The sequence below is a fragment of the Vanacampus margaritifer genome, chromosome 5, assembly GCF_051991255.1.
Source record: "Vanacampus margaritifer isolate UIUO_Vmar chromosome 5, RoL_Vmar_1.0, whole genome shotgun sequence".
NCBI classification, from domain to species: Eukaryota; Metazoa; Chordata; class Actinopteri; order Syngnathiformes; family Syngnathidae; genus Vanacampus; species Vanacampus margaritifer.
Window position 1 is genome coordinate 5,535,406 of NC_135436.1, and position 26,817 is coordinate 5,562,222.

Consider the following 26,817-nt stretch of genomic DNA (forward strand, 5'->3'; position numbering starts at 1 on the left):
TGAACTAATTATTTAATTAGATGATGAATACAAAACGTTTGTTTAAAAAAAAGAAAATTAAGTTCACAAATTCACTGCTAGTAATAAGTATGCTTATTAATTGTGTTTTTCAATGGGAATGGGTTTGGGAAGGTCTGATGCTCCACTGTAAATTCCAAGTTTGTAAAGAACTTGACTTTGACAGCACTATATATATATATATATATATATATATATATATATATATATATATATATATATATATATATATATATATATATATATATATATATATATATATATATATATATATATATATATATAAGTTTGTGAACCCTGCAGGCATGGTTAGATTTTTTGTATAAAATATCAAAATAACCTTATTAAATTTTTAGTCATACCCCAATCTACAATGCTGAAATTGAAATAATGGACTTAAACAAAAAGAATGATAATATTGTCATTCATTATTGAGCAAAAGTTGTTGATTTAAGAAAAACTCATATTTTATGGGTGCAAAAGTATGTGAACCTGTCACTTAATCAGACATTTCACCTCCTTTTGGAATAAGAACTTCATCCAAGCACTTTCTTTAGTGACTTATCAGTCTTTCACATCTACTTTTTTTTTTTTTTGCCACTCTTCCTTGCAAAATGCAGCCAATTAAGAGAGGTTGGATGGGCGTCTAGCATAAACTGCCCTTTAAGTCAGGATTTTAACTGGGTACATCCAGAACATTTCTTGTTGTTCTTCAGACATTCCTTGGTTGTATTACTGGAATGCTTTGGATTATTGTCACGTTGCATGATCCATCTTCTACCAGACTGTAACTTCACAAAGGACGGCTTCAGGTTATGTATCCAGCATTTCACAATATTCCTCTGAATTCATGATTCCCTGGACTATGTGGAGTTGTCCAGGTCCTGAGGATAAAAATGCCAGCCCAGAACTTAACATTCTCACCACCCTGCTTCACTGTAGGAGAAGGTTCTTTTGCTGGTATGCAATGTTGACTTTTAACCAAACATAACTGTTTTGACTCATATGTCCACAGAAAGTATATATATATATAAATATATCTACTGCACTTCCTTTCCGCCACCCGAAATGCCCCTCTGCACAAAGTGCAAGTTGCACCGTCTCCGTTTACACATTAACTTATTAACAACTTCCTTGTTTAGCCGCTCGATGGCATTAATAGGGTCTAGGGGTGTTAAAAAAAAAATATTGGGCAATATATCGCAATCTTACAAGCATTATTCTCGAATCGATTCAATATGTGGCCGAATCGATGTTTAAACATAATTTCTTTATGGAAATATTCAACAAAATGTCTTACTTAGGGTTAGGTTTTACACGTTAAGCATGGTAGAATGTTATATTATGGAATATTAAGCCTAAATATACATTTTCATACAAATTTTGCATTGTATATGTACAAGTTTACTGATTAGTATTTTCTAAATTTGAGTATTTTGTTGTTGTTGCAATAATCAACTTATAGAATCGTATCGGGATTAATCGGTATCGAATTGAATCGTGACCTATGAATCGTGATACGGATCGAATTGCCAGGTACTAGGCAATTCACACTCCTAATTAGGGTCACTGTAGTACCCTAACCCTAACCACACACACTGTGGAAAAAATAACTTTAATAAAGTTATTAAAAAAAATAACCTCACATATTTATCCGAGTCCTGATTGGGAGACAATGTCCAATTCCTATCAAGTCAGCAACCACGTGATAGGGCCCGATTTCCGATCCCGTGATCGGATCGGGACATCGCTACGAACAAACTAAAGGAGAATTTTACAGCTAATGTATATTTTACTAGTTTATTTTTATTCTTTATTTTTTTATGGGCCTAGTTGATATGAATTTTCCTATTTTGAGCCTGATTGCTAATGTTTAAAATAGTGGGCAAGTTTACTTGCTACAAACGATATCGCGTGCTGTTGGCAACAGATGTAAAAAGTGTTAGAAGCCGCTCTAGGTAGATCTGGTGGTTTGCCAACAAGAAACTTGAACGAGCACTCCAGGGGAGATGACTTGTAATGATAACTCTTGATACTGGCATTTCAAAAATGTTCTCCCCATCACCACTCACATCATTTTGTATGTGTCTCTCCTTGTTAAGGTGAAAGTACTACTGATTGTCACACCCACTTAAGTGGGGCGAAATTCGTTCTCCGCATTTGAACCATCCCCTGAGGGAGCGGTGAGCAGCAGCTCAGGAATCATTTGGTGGTCTAACCCCTAAATTCCAACCCTTTAATGCTGAGTGTCAAGCAACAATTGTTGGTGTCCTGCTCTTTAAATACACAGACTGGGATATATTAGAAGAGCAGGACACCAACAATCGTGTCACACTGGACAATTACACACACTGTTTTGGATTACATTTGCTTCTGTGTGGACAATGTCACATGCTGGAGACAGTTCCGTGTGTTTCCTAATAATCCTCCATGGATGACACACAGTGTAAAACAACTTATCCGAGCAAGGGACATTGCATTCTAGTCTGGAGACCAGGAGGCAAACAGTGCTGCTAGGGCTTATCTCAGGAGGGGCATCAATACTGCCAAATATCACTACCGGAGGCGTATTGAGGCCATGTTTTAGAACACCACAGCCCTGAGACAAGTCTGGGAGGGCATCAGGGCCATCACGGACTACAAAAGGGAAACCACCATCACCCTCAGCTGACAGTCCCACTCTGGCTGAGGACCTAAACCTCTTCGATGCCCGTTTTGACAGGGACAACACCGACCCTGTCCTGCCTCCCCTTCTATCGACTGACCCCGCTCCAGGCGGAGTTCTGGGCCAGATGCTGAAAGACTGTGCTGCAGACCTGGCAGACGTCTTCACCTCTATCTACAACACCTCGCTGTCCTGCTCGCTGGTCTCTGCCTGCTTTAAAGCAGCTACAATTGTTCCTCTTCCAAAACAGTTCAATGTCACATGTTAGAATGATTACAGGCCTGTGGCTCTCACCTCCATCCCTGCCAAATGCCTGGAGAGACTGGTCATCAAACACATTAAAGCTGCCCTACCGCCATCACTGGACCCGCAACAATTTGCATACAGAGCGAACCGGTCAACTCAGGACGCCATTGCCATGGTGCTGCATGTACTTTTAGAGCCCTTTGCACAACTCCTCTTTGTGGACTATAGCTCGGCCTTTAACGCCATCCGGCCGTTCAAACTCTGGTCCAAGCTCCACCAAATGGGACACAACAACAACGCCTCTACTATTTGAGGAAGCTGAGCGCTCACATTCCTAGATCTCTGATGGTGAACTTTTACAACTGTGCCATCAGACGCATTCTAACATATGGATTCTTAGTGTGGTTCTCCAGCTGCACTAAGGCTGACCAGCAGGCTCTCCAGCGGGTGGTGAAAGCTGCTGGGAGAATCATTGGAACAACTCTCCCTGAGATTAGCACCATCTACTCTACTGGCTGTTTGAGTACCACCTCACCACCTTTTCCACCTGCTGCCCTCAGGGAGAAGGTACAGGTCCATATGGGCCAGAACATCAAGACTGGCCAACAGTCTGTATCCACAGGCTGTGTGGCTACTGAACTCTGCCCCTCTTTCCTCTCTTCCCCCCGCCCCCCTTTATGGACAATAATAACCTCCAACAACAATAACTTTGAAACGGTTTGCATTGATACAGAATGTCACTACTCCCTTTTTCCATTTACCCTTTTTTCTCAACGTTTGACAACCATAATATTTGATTCAATGATCTGGTTTTGCGCTGATGCACAATGTCATTCTCAGGTATCTGAATATTTCTGCTCTGCACTTTATTAATGACAAGACCTTAAATTGCGCTTAGTCTTTGTTGTACTATGTCCTATACTGTGTTGGATGTTTGCACTGGGTTATTTTATGGGTATTTATTTTGTGGGAATTTGCACTGGATGGATGATTCAAACGTAGTTTCGTTGTTCCTTTGTGACAATGACAAAAAATATTCTGAATCTGAAGGAGGGTGGCAAATGGGTCCCATTTTTAAAGTCTTTGGTATGACCCGAGCAGGGATGGAACCCATGATCTCACCTCCCAGTCAATGGACGGACACTCCACTACAGTACAAGGCCACTGAGCTGGTTGCTTGTTTTCATGAGCAATCAAGATTGCGCTTGTTTTTGCAAAAATATGCTGTAGTAAAACATTGGAATGTGTAAATCAACCCCAGTGAAACAATGTGCTATATTTTGAGATTAAAACCATACACATTAAAAAAACATGCCAGATTGACAATAGCGTAATGTAAACATCACTACCACGGACACTGAGTCTTTGGCTGGTGTACACATTTTTAATAATTTATAGAAGTGGCAGAATTAAAGGGCCTTAAAATCAAATTTTGCTTTGGGTTCAATGGCTCGTTCTGTACACACTCAAAACCGTGCCATGTGCTGATATGTAAATGGAATTTTTTCCACTTTTCAGGGCTCTTTTATATACTCGTTAGTTGAGTACAAGCCACTGAAATTCAACCGCTGGTACATGTACCCCACCTGGGCCTACGTGTTGGGCTGGATGATGGCGCTCTCCTCCATCCTACTGGTACCAGGCTGTGCGCTTTACAAGCTCAGCAGCGCCACCGGAACCTTCAGTCAGGTGGGCAGTGTCCTCCACTGAAATGCACAGTGAAACAAGGAATTTGTTTTCTACAAAGTCAAAAAACTAAGCATTTTCTCAATAGTTTTACAGTATATTTTGGCATATTTCAGTGCAACAGTATGTGTATCTCTTTGTTAGCGTCTCCATCGCCTGTGCTGGCCTGAGCCACTTGACTGCTCACCGAACCAAACGGGAGACACAGCACTGCAACACATCACGGAGGATCTTGAATAATTTTAATTCATGAACATTTAACTCATCCACTCCCAGCCATTTTCACTGAAGTAACCCCCTTTGCTCCCGGCTGTTTTACTGTATTTTGACTGATTTTGCAAGATCCACAGAATTTTGTGTTCTATTGATATAAAACCTACCAAAAGAAAGATTAGAGTCTCTTCTTTCATCAAGAAAAAAATGTATATTGCTATTTGTTTCCATTTTGCAGCAATTAGCATTAGAATATAGCTAAATTTCATCATTATTCACAAACCTGTTGAAAACGTTGGGGAAAAGAGCTTGTTGGCCCTGGCTGATCCCTTATAATAATAATAATAATAATAATAATAATAATAATAATAATTTATTATTATTATAATAATTAGGGATATGAATTGCCTAGTACCTGGCAATTCAATTTGCATCACGATTCATAGGTCTCGATTCGATTTAATCCCGATTACGAATCTATAAATTGATTATTGCGATTTTTTTTTAAACGCTAATTTAGAAAATACTCATCAGTAAATGCACACTGTAAGATTTGTATGAAAATGTATTTATTTTTTGAAAATTCAGGCTTATAACTGAGCCACTGCATTTAATAAACAGGTTGAAGTCTGTTTCATGTTTGAACAGCACTGAAATAAAATATTAAGGCTTAATGTTCCATTAAAAAAACATTCTTCTATGCTTAATGTGTGAATCCTAACCCTAAGTAAGACGTTTTGTTGAATATTCCCATTAAAAAAATTATGTTTAAAAATCGATTCGGCCACATATCGAATCGATTCGAGAATTGCGCACTGTAATATCGCGCTCTATTGCCGAATACATTTTTTCTAACACCCCTAATAATAATAATAATAATGCATTGGATTTATATAGCGCTTTTCTATCTAATCAGATTCTCAAAAGATGCTTTACAATGGAACGGATACATTATTCATGAACTTACACATCCACACTACTACTTAAGTAGCCACAGCTGCCCTGGGGCAGGCTGACGGAAGCGTGGCTGCCTGTGTGCGCCTACAGCCCCTACGACCACCACCAAACATTTGCACCTTCTATACACCAGTGTGAGTAGCACTGGAGGCAATGTGTGTGAAGTGTCTTGCCCAAGGACACGACGACACATGACTTGGGGAGAGCGGGGATCAAACAGCCGACCTTCTCGTTACTGAACGACCATCTCTACACTCTGCTGCCACCTGCTGGCCGTTTTGTAACAACTACCATTGCTATAAGCGATATAAGCTATAAGCTTCATGTCAGAAGCTGTATCAAAGCCTACTGTATGCTCTAGCATAACAAACATATAAATACGTTTTGGGGTTTGAATAAGTTAATGTATGACAGGCGTAGTATAAAATGGTAGCTGGTTCAATAAAATAAAAATACTATAATCAGTCTTCAAAAACACAGTCATTAACTGGATCTAAATTTATAGTATTATACTGGACATTTCAAGTACAGTAATGCACTAGAGGTGTGCCCAAAAAATTGATTCACGTAAGAATTGAGATTCTCATTTACTACATTTTCAGATTTAATGAGATTTGTTCCCAGACAGCTGGCCTGGGACACTTTTTAACACCATCCATCTAAAGTTAATCACAATCCTTGCCGCCTCTCTCTCCTCACCTACCCCCCGCCCGCCCATCCTCCTCCGTCTCCCGGTCCCTTCTCCCTCGTCACCCTTCCTCCTCCTCCCCCCTCCCTCTGCTGCCCTGCAGTCGCCCCTTCCTTCAGCCCGGGAATTTGAGATGAAGAGGCCTTCGATGCACCTTTTTTTTCCTTCCTGCCGCATTGGAACATTACAAATACAAAAATATAAGCGTTAACAGTGAATTAAGGTCTCATCATTTGTGTGGTACAAACTGAAGAGAATCTTATGACGTTGACCTTCAACGCACTTTAGGGTGCCATGTTGATGCCGGCCTTACTAAACTTGGTAAAAAAAAAAATGTTAACGTTGCACTGCCACAAAAAAAAAAACCTATAGCCTATCCGTGATATTCATACAGAATCAACCAAGCCAGCTACTGTGACTGTACTAAAATGTGTACTACTTTTCAAAACCTTTAACATCAGAAATGGGTTATTTAGAAGCTCAGTAAACAAAATCCAGAAACTTTATGTAACCAAATGTTGCAGATATCCACGCAAAAATAAGGCACACACCAAGGTGAAAATGTAAAATGCATGAATAAATAAAATTCTTGGGCAGTTGAATGCAATAGTAGGTACTAGCTAAGTTTTATCAAAGGCAGTCAAATCACATGCACGCATAGTACAAATTATAATGATGACAAATATTAAAAAAATGTCCAACTCCTGTCAATTTACAGAATGTCAATCAGATAACCATGACAAAATCTTCAAAACTGAGCATGCAATGAAAAAAACATACAACAATTAAACAATAACAGCAGTACTCAATAAAAGAGGAAATGAAAAAGAAACAGCTTTATCAAATAAAAAATTTTGATACAAAAAAAACATCCATATCCCATCCTGAGTAGCTTCACAAAATTTATGACTCACAGTCCAACACTCAAATGAGACGCTCATCGATCACATCAGTGACATATCTTACTATCACAGCACACTGGTCTGTGCATGGAGGTCATATCTTGTGTGTGTGGTGTCAATCTGCACAGAAAACATTCCTGCTTCCCTTACATTCTTTAGAAATCGTTTCTTTTATTAATCTGCTGATTACGTCAATGACTTTGCTGACTTTGCTGTCTTGGAGAACAACGTAACAAGTGATTGTCCGCCTTTAGTCCCGGACTCATGTTAGCTTTTGCTTTGCTGTATGCATTCATTAACATGCTCTTTGAGAGTCACATCAAATTTGACTTCTTGGCTTAGCTGTTACAATACTAGACATTGTCTCTGGTGACAGGACTGTTAGATCTGTATGAGCAAAAACAATATAGGCCTAATCAATAACATAAAAAAGTAACATTGACGTCTAATTTATCAGGCCATCAAAACTACTACAATAGTGAATAGGCTCCTAATTCCGGTTTTATTGTACTTGGAACATAAACATAAAATTGCCAACCCAGTACAACAACACAACACAAGTCTGCTTACTAGAAGCTCCTGCTTTATTTGGTTTCTTTTCATCTACCTCCTCCTTCAATGAGGCCAACACACCTTCCCCCTCCTCCAAAAACGGCACCACCTCCTCACCACCATGACTGGAGTCACCCAGTCCTTCAAAACTTTCTCCACTAGTGGCTTTAACAACTGATGTTTCTGCTGCTAATGATAAATGTACAGTATATATAATAATAATAATAATTAGGGGTGTTAAAAAAATAGATTCGGCAATATATCGCAATCGTACAAGCGCGCAAATCTCGAATCGAATATGCGGCCGAATCGATGTTTAAACATAATTTCTTTATGGAAATATTCAACGAAACGTCTTGCTTAGGGTTAGGTTTCACACATTAAGCATGGTAGAATGTTATATTAATGGAATATTAAGCCTAAATATTTTTATTTCAATGCTGTTCAAACATGCAACAGATTGTTTGTTAAATACAGTGGCTCACAGTCATAAGCCTGAAGTTTCAGAAAAATAATACATTTTCATACAAATCTTACATTGTACATGTACAAGTTTACTGATTAGTATTTTCTAAATTTCAGTTAAAAAATTGCAATAATCAATTTATAGATTTGTATCGGGATTAATCGAATCGAATCGTATGAATAGTGAATAGTGATACGGATCGAATCGCTAGATACTAGGCAATTCACACCCCTAATAATAATGTTAACAATTGTGTTCTTAATACACATAGCAATCGATGTAAGAAAAAACACACACACATAAATGTCTCTCGCACACACTGCCCCCCGCCCCCACACGTGCTTATCTGAAAGTAATCCAGCTAATTTGTCCACATATGAAATAATATGGAAGCATGACTTAACTGCTAACTGTGATCAAATAACAGATTATGGTTTTGATGATATTTTGATAGTGAGCATTGCAACACTAATCAATCAATGATGCTCCATAACAAAATCATTTGCATTAAATGTACGGACTACTTGGTCTAATATTGAGCCATATTAAATGTGTTTTTCACCGGGCCTACCTGTCGACGTGCTGCTGGAACCTGCCGCGGTTTTGCTGACAGTTGAGGCGCCAAAGTTGAGCGCCGAATTTGTGAGTAAGATGTACCGCAGTCTCAATGAAACGCAAGCTGTCTGTCTTCTACGCTGTGCGTGAGTGTTATTTGAAATTTTCGGATCGTCTCCTCGAGCCGTTCTTTTATTTCATCTCCGGAAGAGATGGCTGCTCTAAATTGCATGTCATCAAGTGCATTTACCAGGAGGCCAGTAAGATTCTCTGTCAGCTTCCCAGGTTCCGCGACAAAGCCGATATGTCCAAGCCTGCTGTGCTCCTGACGTCATTTACTGGCACGGCAGCTTACAACATCTCAGGAAAAACGCTTCATTCCCTCTTAAAACGCCCCAAGAGTCTAAAGCCTCCAAACTAATTTGTCTGGATCCTTCTTCCCCCATCACTTGCAACTGGAGGGATGCAGCACTTTTGTGTACAACAGACAAGTTTCATATTCAAATAGACTAGACATGGCCCAAAAAAAGGGTGGCGGAGTCGCAGTCTATTATCGCGATTGTCTTCGACGGAGCCCCGTCGGTTTATTTAAAATGTGCTTGACCTCAAATTTGCTGTCGTCAGGGTTGACGCTCCTGTCGAGGCTGTGATAGCTACGGTCTACGGGCCACCCAACCTGAATCTTGGCACATTTCTTCCAAACCTTGGAAGTCTCTTGGACGCCTTGGCGATGATGGACTGCCAACCTATTGTTGTTCAACTTTAATGAGGATTTGCTTTCAAAGGGAAAGAAATCCATTCTGGACTTGTTTCAGTCCAGAGGCTTTTCACAGCGGATCACCCAGGCCACAACTGGAAAGCAGACTCTGATTGATCACATTTACATATCTCACTCAGATTATTGTGTTCAATCAGGCGTTCTGCACATTTACTACAATTACCACAGTCCGGTCTACTGTGTGTTAACTTCTTGTGTGAGCTCATTGTAGATCACATTGGGCTTTGATGGTCGTGGAGATTGTGACGTTCGTCTGTTGTGGCTTTTGTAACTTCTACCTGATGTTGGCAGACGTAGGTCGTTTGTGTTGGCGGGTTTCAGGCATCCAGTCATCATGCAGTACGTGTTCAGTGTACTTCATTTGCATAGGCTGTTTCTCTCAGTCAGGGCGCAAGCGTTCAGTTTTACGTCAAAATAACGTGTATCTCTTTCTCATTCATCTTCAAACTCGCCAGAATGCATCGTCTGAAAAACTTATTATAGTTTTTTCATAACAATAATGTATCTCATACATAAGCGCTTTTCTGGACACTCTAAAAAACGTTTTATTCATGCACTCAGTCTTTCTCAAGTTGACCCACCAAAGGTACTCCACATTTGTTTGGGTTTCCGGTGGATATTTTTCTATTGTTTGACATTTATACTCGTGGTAAGGGCACCATTTTCATAAGTGTGCCTTTACAAATGTTATTGAGCCTTTCATACCACTGCTCAAAAAATGTCAATACTGTACTTTAAATTGTAAAGGCTGAAAAGCAAAATCCTTTTGCTTGTTCGAAATTTGTGTCATAACAGAATTACACTCAAAATCACAGCAGAATCTGCATCTTCAACCGTTAAGTCGTGAGAGCCTTTTGTTCGAGGTGTGCGCTTTCTCATACAACTCAGATGAAGCACAATTTGTGTGTGTGATGTGTCCAACAAGTTAAAGTCAAATGTGTAGGCGTGAATGTGCATGTTTCTTAAAGCGACAGTAAAGAACTTTTAGTTTATGGTGATTATGGTTAACGTCCACATTTCTTGACCGATTCCAATCGTTCCAATTTTAAACTGTTCAGTTCATTCCCATTTAAAAAAATAAAATACATTTTCAAAAATAAAAGCACCACATTATTATAATTTTTTTTAAATGTTAAGGAATGGACTGATTTTTAAAAAGTGCTTTTTTTAGCTATATTGCCCGGTCTCTCACTTGTGCATAGCAACTGCCTCGGCCAATCAGGGCTGCCTGTCATCTCTCTACCTGTTGAGCTCAACTCACCCCCTTTTTTCTGTGTACTCAAGGCTTGGCCTATGTATAACTACTACTATTGCAAATACTATTACTACTACTACTAATACTACCTTGGACAAATGATTAGGTACGCCCAGGATTCTCACCACTCCGCCCACCCAGGGTGGCAGCCGTCTTGGCCAATTGATTAGGTACGCCCAGGATTCTGGCTAATTAATTACGTACGCCCAGGATTCTCGTGGGTGTCATTTCATTTTAAAATAGCATAATCAAAAACAACAAAAGCTCACAACGGGTCACAATACCACCCATGGGTTTAAGATATCATTTAGTGTTTTGTTTCAAATCTTAGGGCCGACAAGATTGCTTCTTTTCTCGTTGGGTCTCCATAATAACCACTTTACAGTCAAAACATAACCTAAACACCCTTGTTGCACAAAAGCGTAATATAACTCTATTTTCATTATGCTCTATTTATTAGTAAATTAAAGTATTTTATACCTTTTTCTCACAGTTCAATTCATTTTCTTTGATGCCATAAAAAAATGTCGTCCATGCAAGTCAAAATCTGACTTTCAAATGTACCCAAGCAATTTATAATTGCTTGAGAGGGTATTGTGGGACATTCACAATATCCTTGTGGTAACCATATATATATATATATATATATATATATATGTATGTATATATATATATATATATATATATATATATATATATATATATATGTATATATATATATGTATATGTATATATATATGTATATATATATATATATATATATGTATATATATATATATATATACGTATATATATATATATATATACGTATATATATATATATATATACGTATATATATATATATATACGTATATATATATATATATATATATATATATATATATATATATATATATGTATATATATATATATATATATACATATATATGTATATATATATATATGTATATATATATATATATATATATGTATATATATATATATGTATATATATATATATATATATATATATATGTATATATATATATGTATATATGTATACATATATATATACATATATATATATATATATACATATATATATATATACATATATATATATACATATATATATATATGTATATATATCATTCATTATTTTGCTTCAGAATCCAAATTATCTAATCATGTGTCTAGTTAAAAAATTTTTTACTTTCAATCAGCACTCCTTCCTTTAGCAAGTCCTAGTGAAATTTATCTCTACTTCAGCATCTTACTTCAATAGTCTTTAGCATAGGGAATCACTTATTCGCTCTGATTTCCACTTACTTACATGCTGTCATTAAACCAACATCAGAATTACTTTTTATCCAGAATTAATCAAGAAGCAGGTTAAACAGCCCTTCCTGTACAGTTTAGAATAAAAACAACAAAAAATACCGTCATCTCTTTTCTTTTCCTAATCACATCTAATCTGACGCAGACACTTACCATCTCAACATTTACTGTTTCCTTCTACCATAACTGTGATACATTACATCATTAATTGAAACAACTTCCTAGTTTGTCCAGCATTATCCTTACACTCTTTAACCTGTCTTTCTGCTCTACTTAAAATTTCACTAGTATGTCAAACATTCTCATACCTTCTTTATCACACCAACATGTCTCAGCATTTTTTCCCACATTCTTTTCTTTTCTATTTCACACTACACTCTCAACATGTCTAGCATAATTTATAGACTCATCTAAACTTTTAGTCAAATTCCACTCCTTCACTTCAGGTCTCTTACTTCAATTTTGTTGTTGTTCCAATTAGAATCTGCATGAGTCACTGTCAAGCTTGTTAATACATGCAAACATCACAGTAATACAACTTTTAAAACATTTAACTCATAGTAAGTGTTTTCAAATTTAGTCAATAAGTGTTTAAATCACTACCTGTCAAAGTAATAGTAAATAGTCTATAGTCTTTTCGAATACTTAATCGTCTTTCTCTGTTAAGGAAGTCAATTCCACATAAAAGCGTTTATCATTTGAGTAAAAAGGCCTTCCCCATTTGGCAATTTGCCCAATGGTGCCTCTATAAATACTTTACAATAGTCATGGCCGAAAATCATCATTACTTACTTAAAGCAAAGTTTCAGATTTCACTAAACTTGTATTTAACAAACTAGATTTGCATTATATATGTATCTAATAATATATAAATCATTATGTATTTTCCATTTTTATCATAAGCCTTTTAATAGGAGGTGGACTATTGCTAAATTCTTGTCCACAGAAAGTGGAGGAGTGGACTGACTCACTCAGGGTCAGACTGATGAGGGAGAAACCGAGGCCTCTCATATTACAATTCCCATCTGTTTATCATCAACAACACCACTACTTGTTCTAAAACACTTTATTGAATCACACTCTGAATCCATCTACTAATTCTGCACTTTTCTTTTACTTAACTCTAATATAATTCAAATTTCAACATACTGTTTCTTCTTATTCATTTTTTTATCAGTCTCATTTAACCTTTTTATTTTTATTTTAAATAATTAATCTAAACAATTATCACAACTCCACATATTGCCAGTTTAATCACCTTTTCTTTTCTTTTTTTTTGCCAATTCAACCTAGAATAGAAATTGTGTAATTGTGTAATAAATCATTTACAATGGTCACCAATCATTTTCCTACTATCTGCACTCTTGTCATATTAAGTAAATTAAAAATGTCAATTTAAGGAACAAAAGCACTCAGCAATTTTGAATATTTCTTCATCAAAATCTCCTCTTTCATCTATGGCCCTTTGTTAATTACTAATTATTAACTTGTTTTTATCCCTTACTTCCTTTTTATTTAACTATTCTCTCTCCTTTCAAACACACCTCAACACGTCTAATAGTTCTCTTCTTGCATGCCTCCAGGACACATTTACAATAACTAATTCCTCTCAACAAGGCAACCCAACCGGGGTCTGTGCAATTCTCACCTCCCCCTCTCTAAAGGGGCAGATGACCAACAATCAGCAGGCGTCGATCAACTCCGCTACAAGAGTGGCAAATCCGACTGCTCCACACAAGCACGGCACGAGAACAAGCACGGACCGACCACCGATTGGTCGCCACTCACCAGATGGGCATAATTATAAAACACACTCACCCCCCTCAGGATTAGTCACCAAACAGACACCCCCCTCAGTACATATATTCTCCATTCACAGCAATGCAATTTTTGACTTACTTTCAATCAGTACTATCTCATAATAACTCGAGTAACTTGAGTACCAATCCATCAAATTAAACCTCTTAGTTATTCAAGTTAACCTTATTCAATCCCACAATGTTTTTATTTTATTATTATTTTTTTTCTCTCACAAATTTCCCGAGGCCCGGGTATTAACCCCTGACAGGACCACTTTCAGCCCACGCACCTCAGGTCTGACACCACCCAAAATTTCTTATTTCCACCGTTTTGTTATGCAGTTATGTTAGACACTATCTAACAACCCCTTATACACAATTCAAACCCTTTTAGACATCATTTCAAGACAATATGACAGAGACACATACAGGAGCTCACATACACTTTTACACACAATACACTTATGCCTCGATATCAGTAGGCTGTTAAGGCTCAAACTTTTCTCCTGGACTTAATCTTAGCGCCAGCTCAAGTCTTATTTCTCTATCTCGTTTGTTTTTTGGTTCACGGGCAGGTATTTCAACCCACCAATTTTAGAAAATGTTGTCCAGTTTGTCAACACGTAGGGTGTTCTAGGGACTGATATGTTTTAAAAACAGGGTGACAATAAATTTCTCACTGTGGTAATTCTCAATTTTCTACCCAACGGGGCAGAGAATTCTTGCCTTTGCTTCCACAATGAGTTCACTTCCAATCCTGTTTGTTTAATATGAATCAAGTATCAAGCGATACTACACTTTACACCATTCACTTCACACATTCACACAAGGCCTTTTTGTCAGCATTTCACGGAATTTAGGTACGTACACGACTCTGGCATCGTTCCCTTTCACTTGCCATTGACTAGTATTCACAAGGTTTTACACTATTGAGTCAGTACCTTCGCGCAATCTTTTTCACTCACACTTTCCCCTGGAAAGTAAACTTTTATCACCACTGGTGTCTTCCCTCCGCCAGAATGCTGTCAGCCTGTCAGATCCCAGCTGGCAGGCAGAGTTACAGTCCTCAAAAAAGGATCTTAGGCTCACTCTAGGGAGCCTGTGCCATGGCCATGGTCTTTCTGGAGTCCACCACGCCCGCTGGAATCTTGGTGGTCTTTTAGCATCCGGCTTGAAGGACCAAGTTAATGTCAGGTTCATTCAACCTAGAACATTTAATAAACAGACACGGAAGGAAGACAAGAGATATAGGCTTGCGAGGAGAAATGAACAGAGTTGTGAACAGATCACAAGCTTCTGCCTTTTCTGACACATTCTGTCATTTCTCCTCCTTTTATTTGGGTTGACCTACCACATGGACATTACTGCTCTGAGGGGTTTGGGGAAGCAACAATCATTTACAAAAAGTCGTTACATAGGCAAAAATGCAGACATCCTTTAACACTAATAGTTTCTCAACCATCTGGCCATTTGTCTTGTGATGATGGCACATTTCCTGTCGTGATTCCAACACACAAAGTTCAAACATAGGTTTAGGTTACAATGTTGACTACATTCCCAATGTTGAATAAATGCTTTGCAATTAATAAAAGACATAAATATGGGATAATTAGGATATATTAATCTAACAATTATACTTACCATCGAAAAAAACACACACAAAAAACCTACTGCATTAGGTTATGAGGAGACTTCAAGAATTTTGACCATCCAGGATTGGAGCCTGTCTGCCTGTCTGAATGTCTACTCACTGCAAAATGCCCTGCAGATTTACAGAGCAGATTACGGGTCACTACGCAACAGAAAAATTCACCGGTAAGATATGGTTTGAGAGGGATTTAACAGTCTTATGAACACACTCTCAAGCTCTAAGAAAAAAGTAAACCGATATTCATAACAGAAATGACTGAAATTAAAGTGAACCATGAGACAACCACACTGAAAAACTAAAATTTGAAATGTATTATAGTCGTTTCAGGTATCTAGCATATCGTTCTTATGTGAGCTGGTGCTAGGGACTCCTTGGGCGGCCAATAGGGTGGTGATTCCAGCGTGCGTGGTCCAATGCATCCACGCAGAGTTTCCAGAGGACGACAGCCATCACACTGGGTTTAAACTGCCCCCCGTCTGAACCTTGACACATAGCTGGCAACAACCTTGTCGGGCCTCTCATGCTGGGCTTCTCAGGGACAGGCATGGCCATTATTGTGTCAATGTATGTGTCAATTGTGTCAATGTATGGTCAATGCCAATGATTGGCAAAGATTTCTTAAAAAATGAGGTCCATTAGGTCTGCTACATAGCCTGTAACATACAACAAGGACAAATATCTTTGGTTGAACTGTGTGTATTTTCATGTTATTATGTCTTTGTACATATTTCATGTAATATATAGGGACAAATACTTTTAAACCCAAAAATAAATGTTTGAATTTAATGAAGTCTTACCAAACGTTGACTGAGTCTTGAGAAGTTTGGCTCTGCACTCCCTATGAATTACTTTTGGAAAGGACAGTTTGTAGCGAGGCACACCTTCCTTTGTCTCTGCCTGTGGTCGTTCAGCATTTTCATTGTAATGCATTGCAGCAAGATATAGTCTGAAATGTTAGGAAAATGTGTGACTAATAGTAATGTACACTCTAAAAACAGTTTGGTCAAAAGTAAACCAATTACGAATCAAAAATGGACCGATCCACTTTATGGGTCAATTTGACCCCACTTTCCGGGCTGTTTTATACGATACGATACGATACAATATACTTTTATACAAAATCATCCTATTTTTTTGACCCAAGTAAAGGATCTGACCAATATTTATGAGTTGTTTTACACTAAAAGACCAATTTCTTGACTCATAGTTGGCTCAAATAGACCCAAGTAGAGTATTAGTCCATCTTTGACCCACAGTTCGTTTACTTTTGACCCAACTGTTTTTAGACTGTATACAATTGGAATCATAGCAAGTGTCAAATATACATACATGTTTTATTTTTTTTTACCTGCACAGCATTCCAATGAGGGGAAAGACAACATTTTGGGGGGCCAAACGAATGATGATGATGATGAAAAGATTCCAAGGATGAAGTCTGCTCATGAGGACTTAGTTTTACAACATCCTTCTGTGTTGGTGAAATACCTGCTTGGAGCAATTTGTACTTGTCTGTTGTCTTGCGGATCTCATGCTCACAAATTGGATAGAAAGGCTCCTCGTGTGTATAAATGTCTAGCACGTGGTTCAGAATTCCTTTCCACCTGGCAATTCTCTCCGGACCTGATGTACAGGAAGCTGCAGTCTAGTAAATGTGGTTGTTGATGCTCTTTATCCACAGTTTTTCGCAGCCCTTTGTCTTACTGATCACATCCAGCTTCCTTGTAATTCCTATAGTGAGAGTGAGTTACAATCCATTTAGTAAAATAAAAATATATGTTTAGATAAGGAATGCATGTGAGTGGCAGAGTTTTGGACTATTTGGCAAAAAACAAATAGTTACAATAATCCTCACGGGATATGACAGCTGTTCACAAGGAAATAGGTTGTGTATGAAGTAAGGTAGAGGTTAAAACGATTGATGTTGCACATGTGGAAGTGGGCTGAGTGTGATGTAATTGATGTCTTCTTGGAATGACAAAGTGCTGTCAAGGATAATAACCAGACCCTAACCATTTGAGGAGGGGTAAACTGAGGTGTTATCAACAGCAGTGTAGCTCCTTATAGGTCAAGTAATTACAACAAATTGTAATTAAGTGTTTAAAATCAACATTGATGCCTGTAAGGTTTTAGTGGATCCCAAAACACGAACAAATAAGTAACAAAAACGAAAGCACACAGGCAAAACTCCAACAAAAAGATCTTGCAATGGCAAGAGAAAAATTAATAACAAAAAACGCACGCAACAAATAGGCGGAATTGTAAACACACTTGAGCCAGTCCAAAAAGGCAACAAGGCAAAGTACAACAACAAAAAAATCTTCAAGAACTTACAAGTAGTGATGGGACGTAATGTGCCGAGGCTTCAAAGTGTGTCTAGTAATCCAGGAAGAAAGTTCTAAAGCGTGTGTCGAGGCGTGATTCATTCCGGGCAAATGACATCACCGATGGCGTGTGACACTTCAGGGTTTCAGGAAGTGGTTTGACTTTTGCAAAGTTTCGCATAGCATATAAAGCGCAATGCTTCTCTACAAAAGTTAGGTGTCCGCTGGTGTTTTGCGCGACGCAATTTTTGACGTAACTAACACGCTTTCTTTTGACATGGAGCCTGCAAGAAAAGGTTATCCCCGGTTTGGCAACACTATGAGCAGATCTCTGCGGATAAGGTATTTCACACAATATACAAGTATGGAATGACACACGTTAAAATTCACGTCATTTGCATTGCAAGGTGAAATGTTTGTTGGGCACTAAGCAATTGGCATACAACAACACACTGTCTATGCTGAGGCATTTCCGTGCTTGCCATGAACAGAATAATGATGATGAAACACATGGAATGAGTCATGGTGGGTATATGGTTTTTCGTATTCTTCAGATTTGTTCACCATTAATCTATCTATTTTTTTTATTTATTTTTTTGAGAGCTCAGGTTTGTTCTTTCAGTAACTTTACCGATTTGACATGTCATCATCATTTGTTTTAATTTTCATTTTGTATGTGCGTGTGTATGTGTGTGTGCATGTGTGCGTGCATGTGAGTGTGTACTCATTAGTTCACCTAAAACCTATTAAAAATCCCATACCGTTCACCTAAACCGAATACTTCAGAATCCAGCTAGAGTCGTGAGGTTGTCAGGAGACCAGAGGAAGGATCAAAGAAAGGAAAGTGAAATCCAGCACCGACCAGACATTACTACCCACCGGGTTACCAACCAGAGTCTTTCACCAACCCCAGAAACATCTAAATTCCAACAAATTAGGGAGACCTCAAGAGACCAAAGGAGAGACTGAGGAAAGGAAGGAAGGAAGGATAGAAGAAGCAGAGTGAGATCCATAGACATCAGCCTCCACCGATTCAACGACCAGAGGAAGAAGCAGATTGTGTTTGAATTTCGATAGATGCTGGTGTGGTGGATCTGGCATGCATGAAAACCTCCACCAAAGAGGGGAGCCGTCGACCCCTGCCAGGACAAAACAAGCACTACCCCCTAGAGCCCCCCAGGCCACGGCAGCGCCAAGGGACAACCCCCGGGCCCCGCAGGGGCCACTAGCCGGTGAGCAAACCCAGGAGCCAAGAGCGCCCACCACCCCAACACGGCCCGCGCCCCCAACCCAACGCAGCAGAATGGGGCACGGGAGGCCCACCAGGCATTCCACCGGCCCACAGCCCCGGCTCCCCCCGCCACCCACCACAACCCAGCCGCCCCCAGGCCCACAGGCCCCGAACCGCGTCGGGGCAACGTCGCCCTGGACACCAGGGAGAGCACCGCAATGCAGCACCCCCCAAGCAGCCAACAGAGGGGCAGAGCCGCCCACGCTCAGCCAGGGGGGACAGCACCTATAGAGTTAACCCACTGGCATGCAGTGATTCCGAATATTGACCCTTAATACCCATTGGAAGTGAATCTTGAGGAGTTGGTGACTGTAAGGTGTCGTTAAATGTTGTCTGCTCGATCCTGCTGGCAGAAACTGGATTCCTGACTATAAAAACACAACCATTAGTTACAAATTGCCAAATACAGAAACAGCAATGTAAGTTATCGCGATGTGATGGCTCTCGCTAACAGGCAGACTTAAGTAACCAGATTTACGTTAAAAGATTCTATATACGTAGACTATTTTCGTTTCTATACATTTTGATATTTGGTTTTTATTTGAGGCAGATATTTTTTCCATTAAAATGTGATTTATGGGGTTAGCCCATAGGTCGATATTCAGAGTTTGTTTATTTTTCCAGTTAACAAGAATTGTTTTTTTCGCGATAGTAAGGGCTACAAGTGTAGATTGAAATTGTTTACGTGGTAAGTCAGTTGTTGTTAGGTCACCTAGCAAACACAAGTTTGGAGATAAAAGTATCCTACAGTCCAAGATAGCGGAAAGTTTTTCCAAGACTTTAGTCCAGAAATACATAACCGGAGTGCATAACCATAAAGCATGAAAATAAGTGTCTGTAGTGTTTTGTAAACACTGGAGACAAATGTCGGCGTCTGAGAGTCCCATTTTCTTCATCATATATTGAGTAATGTATGTTCTATGAATACTTTTATATTGGATAAGTTGTAAATGTGTGTGTTTTGTCATTTTAAATACGTTTTCACAAACTTGAATCCAAAAGTCAGATTCCGGAGCTATAGACAAGTCTGTCTCCGATTTTGAGATTGGTAAAGACATTTTATCAGTATATGAAAGTAACATATATTTTTGAAAGTTTTTTTGTTGTTGTCGGAGAAAGCTTGTTAATATCTTTAGCTAAAACAGGCGGTTGGAGCGTACCCCGAAGTGTTGGAATTTGTTTCTTTATCATATTTTTAACTTGTAGATAATGTAAAAAATTTTCGTTTTTTATTCTATATTTTTGGAGCAAGGATGTATATGATATAAACATATTATCTGAGAAGAGATGGTGGAGATGTGTAATTCCTTTCTGCTCCCACAAACCTAAATAAAACTATTGCTTGTTAAGTTGAAAGTCGGGGTTATGCCATAGGGGAGAGAGCCCACAGGGCTCCACTTGGGCTTTTGTAATTTCTAGTGCCTTCCACCAGGCAGTCAGGGTGGTGGAAATCATTTGGTTTTTAAAACAATTATGTCGCTTAATCGATGTTGTAATAAAGAGTAAATCTAGAAGTCTGAGGTTATTACAATCCTTCTGTTCTAGTTCCAGCCAACAGTTAGTATCTCTGTTGGGTTGTGCCCATAGAATGATATATTGTAGCTGGTTAGCTATATAGTAGTACATAAAGTTTGGTGCCTCTAGACCACCTTTGGATTAACTTTTCTGAAGAGTAGATAGACTAATCTTTGCTTTTTTTTTATTCCAGTAAAATTTTGTAATGGCTGAGTCCAACAACTGGAACCAGTTAGCCGTAGGTTTAAATGGAATCATTGAGAAAAAATAGTTTATTTTGGGTAAAACTTTCATTTTAATGGTGGCTATTCGTCCTATTAGAGAAATAGGAAGATTATTCCAGCGCTCCAAGTCACTATAAATGTTATCCAGAAGTGGAGAAAAGTTTAAATTAATTAAATCAGTTAATTTAGGTGCGATTTTTATGCCTAAGTATTTTAAATTACCTACAGGAAATGAGTAGTGTGGGTTCTGGCTTGCAGGGTTCCATGAATTTTCTGTAATAGGTAGAAGTGTTGATTTTGTCCAGTTAATAGAATAATCTGACAACTGTGAGAATTTAGTTATTGAGTTGAATACTTCCCCTAACGAAATAGCAGGCTTTTCTAAATAAAGTAAAATATCATCGGCATATAGATTAATTTTATGTTCTGTTACCCCAGAGTGAATTCCTTGAATCCTTCTTTCCTGGCGTATGGCTAATGCAAGTGGCTCAATAAATATTGCAAATAATAAAGGGGACAGAGGGCATCCCTGTCTTGTGCCTCTCTGTAGAGTAAAACTCTGAGATATAATCCCATTAGTAGTAACTGTAGCTTTAGGAGAATAATATAATACTGACACCCAGTGGATAAATGATTTCCCAAAGCCAAATTTATTTAAAACAGCAAAGAGGAAGGACCAGTTAACTTTGTCGAAAGCTTTTTCTGCATCCAATGATATAATAACTGCCTTTTTATCATGCCGCTGTGACATGCTAATAAGGTTAAAGAGCCTCCTAATATTATTAGTAGAGTGACAATCTTTAATAAAGCCTGTTTGGTCGCTATGAATGATTGTCGAGATTACTGTTTCTAGTCTAGATGTGAAAGCCTTAGTGATAATTTTAATATCAGTGTTAATTAGTCAAATCGGACGGTAACTTGATGGAAGGGTGGGGTCTTTTTCTGGCTCTAATAAAAGTTTAATTGCTGCTGTATTCATGTGTGGGCGTATGTAACCATTAGTTTTGATTTCTGTTACTACTGTTAAGAATAGTGGAGCAAGCATTAACCAGAAGTGCTTAAAAAATATAGCCGGATAACCATCCGGGCCAGGTGCTTTGCAATTAGGCATACTATCTAGAGCACTGTACAACTCGTTTATAGTGAGTGGCGCATCTAACATATCTTTATATTCAGTAGTTAACTGAGGTATATTTAAGCTACTGAGGAATGCCTCAATATGCTCAGGGTTAGGCTTGTTAGTTTCTGAGTATAGGTTACGATAATAGTTATAAAAAATTTGATTAATTTCTTCTGGTGATTGTGTGCATTCACCAGTTGTCCGTTTAATAGCCATTATAAGAGATTTTTCCCGATTGCGTTGAAGTTGGTTTGCAAGAAATTTACCTGATTTGTTATTATATTCAAAGTTGTTGTATCTCAATTGTTGTATTATAAACTCTGTCTTTTTAGTTAGCATATTGTCTAACTGTATTTTTGTATTTTGTAAGTCAGTCCATATTTGGTTATTTGGGTTTATTGCGTACTCATCCGTCAGTTGTTTAATTTTATCTTCCAAGTCTTTTTCTAATTTTTGATCCTGTTTCTTTTTATAAGAGTAATATGATATAATTTTACCTCTAATTACTGCTTTCCCAGCTTCCCAGAGAAGAGATGGCGATAGGTCTGGAGAGTCATTTATTTCCAAAAAGTCTGCCCACTCTTTTCTTTTTTCTTTTTCTTTTCTTTTTTATTTTTCTGGGAGATCTCAGTATTGATCATTTGACATGTCATCATCATTGTTCTCCCTTTTTTTTTTTTTTTTTATGTATGTGTGTTTGTGCGTGTGTGTATGCGTGCGTGTGTGTGTTCGTGCGTGCGTGCGTGCGTGAGAAAGAAAAAAAAAAAAGAATTCCCATACCGTTCACCTAAACCGAACACTTCAAAATCCAGCCAGAGTCGTGGGGCCGCCAGGAGACCCGAAGGGGGACCAAAGAAAAGAAAGAAAAGCGAAGCCCAGCACCGACCAGACACCACCCACCGGGCCACTAACCTTCACCAACCCCAGAGACATCTAAACTCCAACAAATCAGGGAAACCTCAAGGGCCCAAAGGAGAAACTGAGGAAAGGTAGAAAGGACAGACGAAGCAGAGTGAGATCCACAGACACCAGCCTCCACCGAATCAATGACCTGAGGGAGAAACAAATTGTGTCTGAGTCTCGATAGATGTTGGTGTGGTGGATCAAGCATGCATGAAAATCTCCACCAAAGAGGGGAGCCGTCGACCCCCGCCAGGACAGAGCAAGCGCAACACCTCAGGGCCCCCCAGGCCGCGGCCACGCCAAAGGACGACCCCCGGGCCCCGCAGGGGCCACCGGCCGGAGAGCAAACCCCGGAGCAGGAGCGCCCCCCACCCCAACGCGGCCCGCGCCCCCAACCCAACGCAGCAGGACGGGGCACTGCAGGCCCACCAGGCACCCCACCGGCCATCATTTCATTCAACAAAGACCTTCATCACGAGATGGCTTCGAGGGACGGACACATCTGCTATTGCGTCGTGACACTTAACCACATCACATAGTGTTATGCCTCACATTTATTATGCCCCTTCCACCGAATTTTTTAATGAATCAAACTGAATTTTGACTGCTAAGCCCCTCTATCTTTCTCTCTCTCTCTCTCTCTCTTACCTGCTATTCTTATTTCTAAACTCCACACATAAACATTGCTTCATTTTGCGACGATCAAGATTCGTGCTGGACTTTCTCTCTAGACTATTGTGGGATTAAATGTCCGGTTTTTAAATTTATAGAAGTTCAATGGTAGGACTGAAGACATTTAATATTTTCAATTTATAATTTTACTGTTTTTGAATTTACTTATAAAGCATGTAGATGTAATATAATCATGAGTATTTAAAAGAATACAGTGGGATGGTGATTTTGTGAACTCTTATTGATCCTCTTACCCTCAAAGCTATTGAAGATAGGAATTTGCATGATGTTATCAGAGTCTTTTGTCATTAGAGACTAAAAGTCTGGGGTCAGATCCTGATTGCATCTGTTCCCCCAGTCAAGAAGGGGAACTGTATGTAAATGTCTTTACTAACAACATTACACCTTTGTCCAACCTGGAGTCAACATGTCTGTATGTAAATGTCTGCTTACTAACAACATCACACATTTGTTCAACTAGGAGTCGACATGTCTGTCCTTTGTTCAATCAAGAGGCGGGAAGAGGAACCTTTTATATTTTGAGTATAAATGAGTCGATGTTCTGTAGACTGTTAGAGACTTGGGGCCCCACGTTGCATTCAGATGTGGTGTCCTGACTTTGTCTTTGGAAGCTTCTAAATAAATCCTTGCAAGGAACCTTCTTCATCAGATCTCGAATACAATTATTTTGGAACACGCAAAGATTACACTTAATATAGTAATCAAAATATTCCTTCAAAATGGTGACGCCCCGACGTGGACATATTGAGACGTTTTTGCAACAGCTGTGATTGGTCCTGCACACCGGATTTCTAAAGCGCAAAAATATTAACAAGGTGAGTGGACATTTTATCCACGTAGAGAAATTCTGGTTGTTTAGGATCAATACAGTTGCATTTCGTCTGTGCTAGATTGTATTTGGGATCTGTGAACAAGTTAGGGGGGTTAAAGTCGTATTTGTTACGGAGGGACGCGAAAGTCCTCGATTTTGAAAATTACTACGACATTGAACCATGCATGGGAGATTTGTTCCGCGGTGGAATAGGCTGTCTTTTTATTTTTATTTTTGTATGAATAAGCCGCCCGGATAATTCTACGGGGTGTGCGGAGTGTATTAGCCGCCCGTGTGGTATCATTCACACGGTGTGTGTGCTGTGTTGAATTACTAAACCGTGGGACATAATTCCTCGGTGTGTGTGTGTGTGTTGTGTTGAATCAAGCCGCTCGTGTGATATCATTCACATCGGAGTGAGAGCTGTGAAGAAGCCCGTTGTGTACGGAAGTGACGTCAAGTAGAAGTGCTCCGCCGTTTGAAACGGCATAAGAGATTGAGTTCCACGGAGGAATAGGCTGTTTTTGTTGTGGTGTGATATTAGCCGCTAGTGTTGATCACACTATGTGAGTGCTGTTGTGTGTTGTGCTATAAGCGGCCCGTGTTGATAACACGAGGCGACTGCTGTGTTAAACGCCCGTATATCGCTACGGTGTGTGGTGTGATATTAGCCGTCCATATATTTCTACGGTTCGAGAGCTGTGTGAAAAGCCGCCCGTGAAGATCCTGGATATATTTATTAAAGTCGCGCAGAAGGTATTTAATATCTAGTTTATTTTCGTCTTGTTTGTATTTTTCTGAAAAAAAAAAAAAAAATATATATATATATATATATATATATATATATATATATATATATACAGACGCTCCCCTACTTACGAACATTCGAGTTACGAACAACGGTACATACGAACATGTCTGCGCGCATGCGCGCATGTCAAACAATGTTCGGAAAGAGATGCTGTAAGTTAGATTTTTTATTGCGCACCTTTTTCCGAGTACTGTAGTGCTTCTTTCCGCCGCTAATACCGACGCTTGGCGCTGTGAGAGCTCACCCAGCATTGGAGGCTCAGCAACGTGTCGAGGAGGAGGAAGAAGAAGAAACGCCTGTCGCTCATAGATAAAGCCATTGCACTCTTCGAGCAGCAAGACCCAAATATTGAACGTTGCACAAAGGTTGCAAATCAATTGAATGATGCCATACAGTGCTACCGCATCATTTATGATGAAAAAAGAAGAAAACTGTGCAATCGTAGTTAGATCGCTTCTTTCGGCCAGTTTCTAGTAAATCTTCCAAGGAAGATACTCATCAACCCTCATCTTCTTCTCCGCGACCCTCAACTTCTTCCTACATTGAAGTTACGGAGGAGGAAGTAACTTTTGAAGCCCATTCTAGCGACGACGAAGAACCTCTCATGATATAAAATCCTCCTCTTCCTCCTCCTCCTCCTCCATCAAATCCTTAAGCATCGAGTACATCTTCCAAAAGTAAGTTAAACTTCATTTTATTTATCTTATTACGTACATGTACATACTGTGTGTGTCTCTCGCTCTCTCTCTCTAACATACGTAGTACAGTACTGTACGTATTCTCTTTAAACATAAATTATAATACAAAATATAGCACTGAAGCAACTTACGAACAAATTCACCTTACGAACGATCGCTCGGAACGTAACTCGTTCGTAAGTTGGGGAGCGTCTGTATATATATATATATATATATATATATATATATATATATATATATATATATATATATATATATATATATATATAAATTTTTGGGGGGGATTACTGAGAATAGTTTTGATCTGTTATATTGTAGTATCATAAGTGAGACGTCACTGACTATAAATATTAAAAACGACTAATTACTAGATATTATGGACAAAAGATTTCGACCGTAAATAAGGATGGATGCATACACTTCCGGTCGATAGAGAAGTGGTCGCTAAGCGAACAGTGAAGGCTGTAGAGTTCATGATGCTGGACGCATTTCCACCACGGCGTCAACGTAAGTATGAAACTCTTTTAAATGTATGAATGCGCACTAATTGTGATAGTGGTTGGTTCTCACCGTTGAAAAATGTGGTGTGTTCGTGGAGCTTGATTGTGTAAAACAGCGCTAGACGCTGATTACCTACAATATAAGGTCGTGGACTAAATGTTGGTTTGTGCTAGAATGTTA

At 38.8% G+C, this 26,817-nt stretch overlaps 1 protein-coding gene across 4 annotated transcripts in view; it reads left to right on the forward strand.

The window, feature by feature from the left end:
* LOC144052053 (sodium- and chloride-dependent GABA transporter 2-like) overlaps positions 1–16,504 on the forward strand; it is a 36,455-nt gene extending 19,951 nt beyond the window's left edge. For 3 of the 4 annotated variants that reach the window (XM_077565815.1, XM_077565816.1, XM_077565818.1), the window contains 2 exons: positions 4,448–4,618; positions 4,760–5,116. In XM_077565815.1, the coding sequence (XP_077421941.1) occupies positions 4,448–4,618; positions 4,760–4,855 (267 nt within the window). In that variant the 3' untranslated portion in view covers positions 4,856–5,116. Of the gene's footprint in view, positions 1–4,447; positions 4,619–4,759; positions 5,117–16,067 lie in introns of those variants that run through there. The other variant, XM_077565817.1, reaches the window with a different exon arrangement.
* Positions 16,505–26,817: the final 10,313 nt, after the last annotated feature.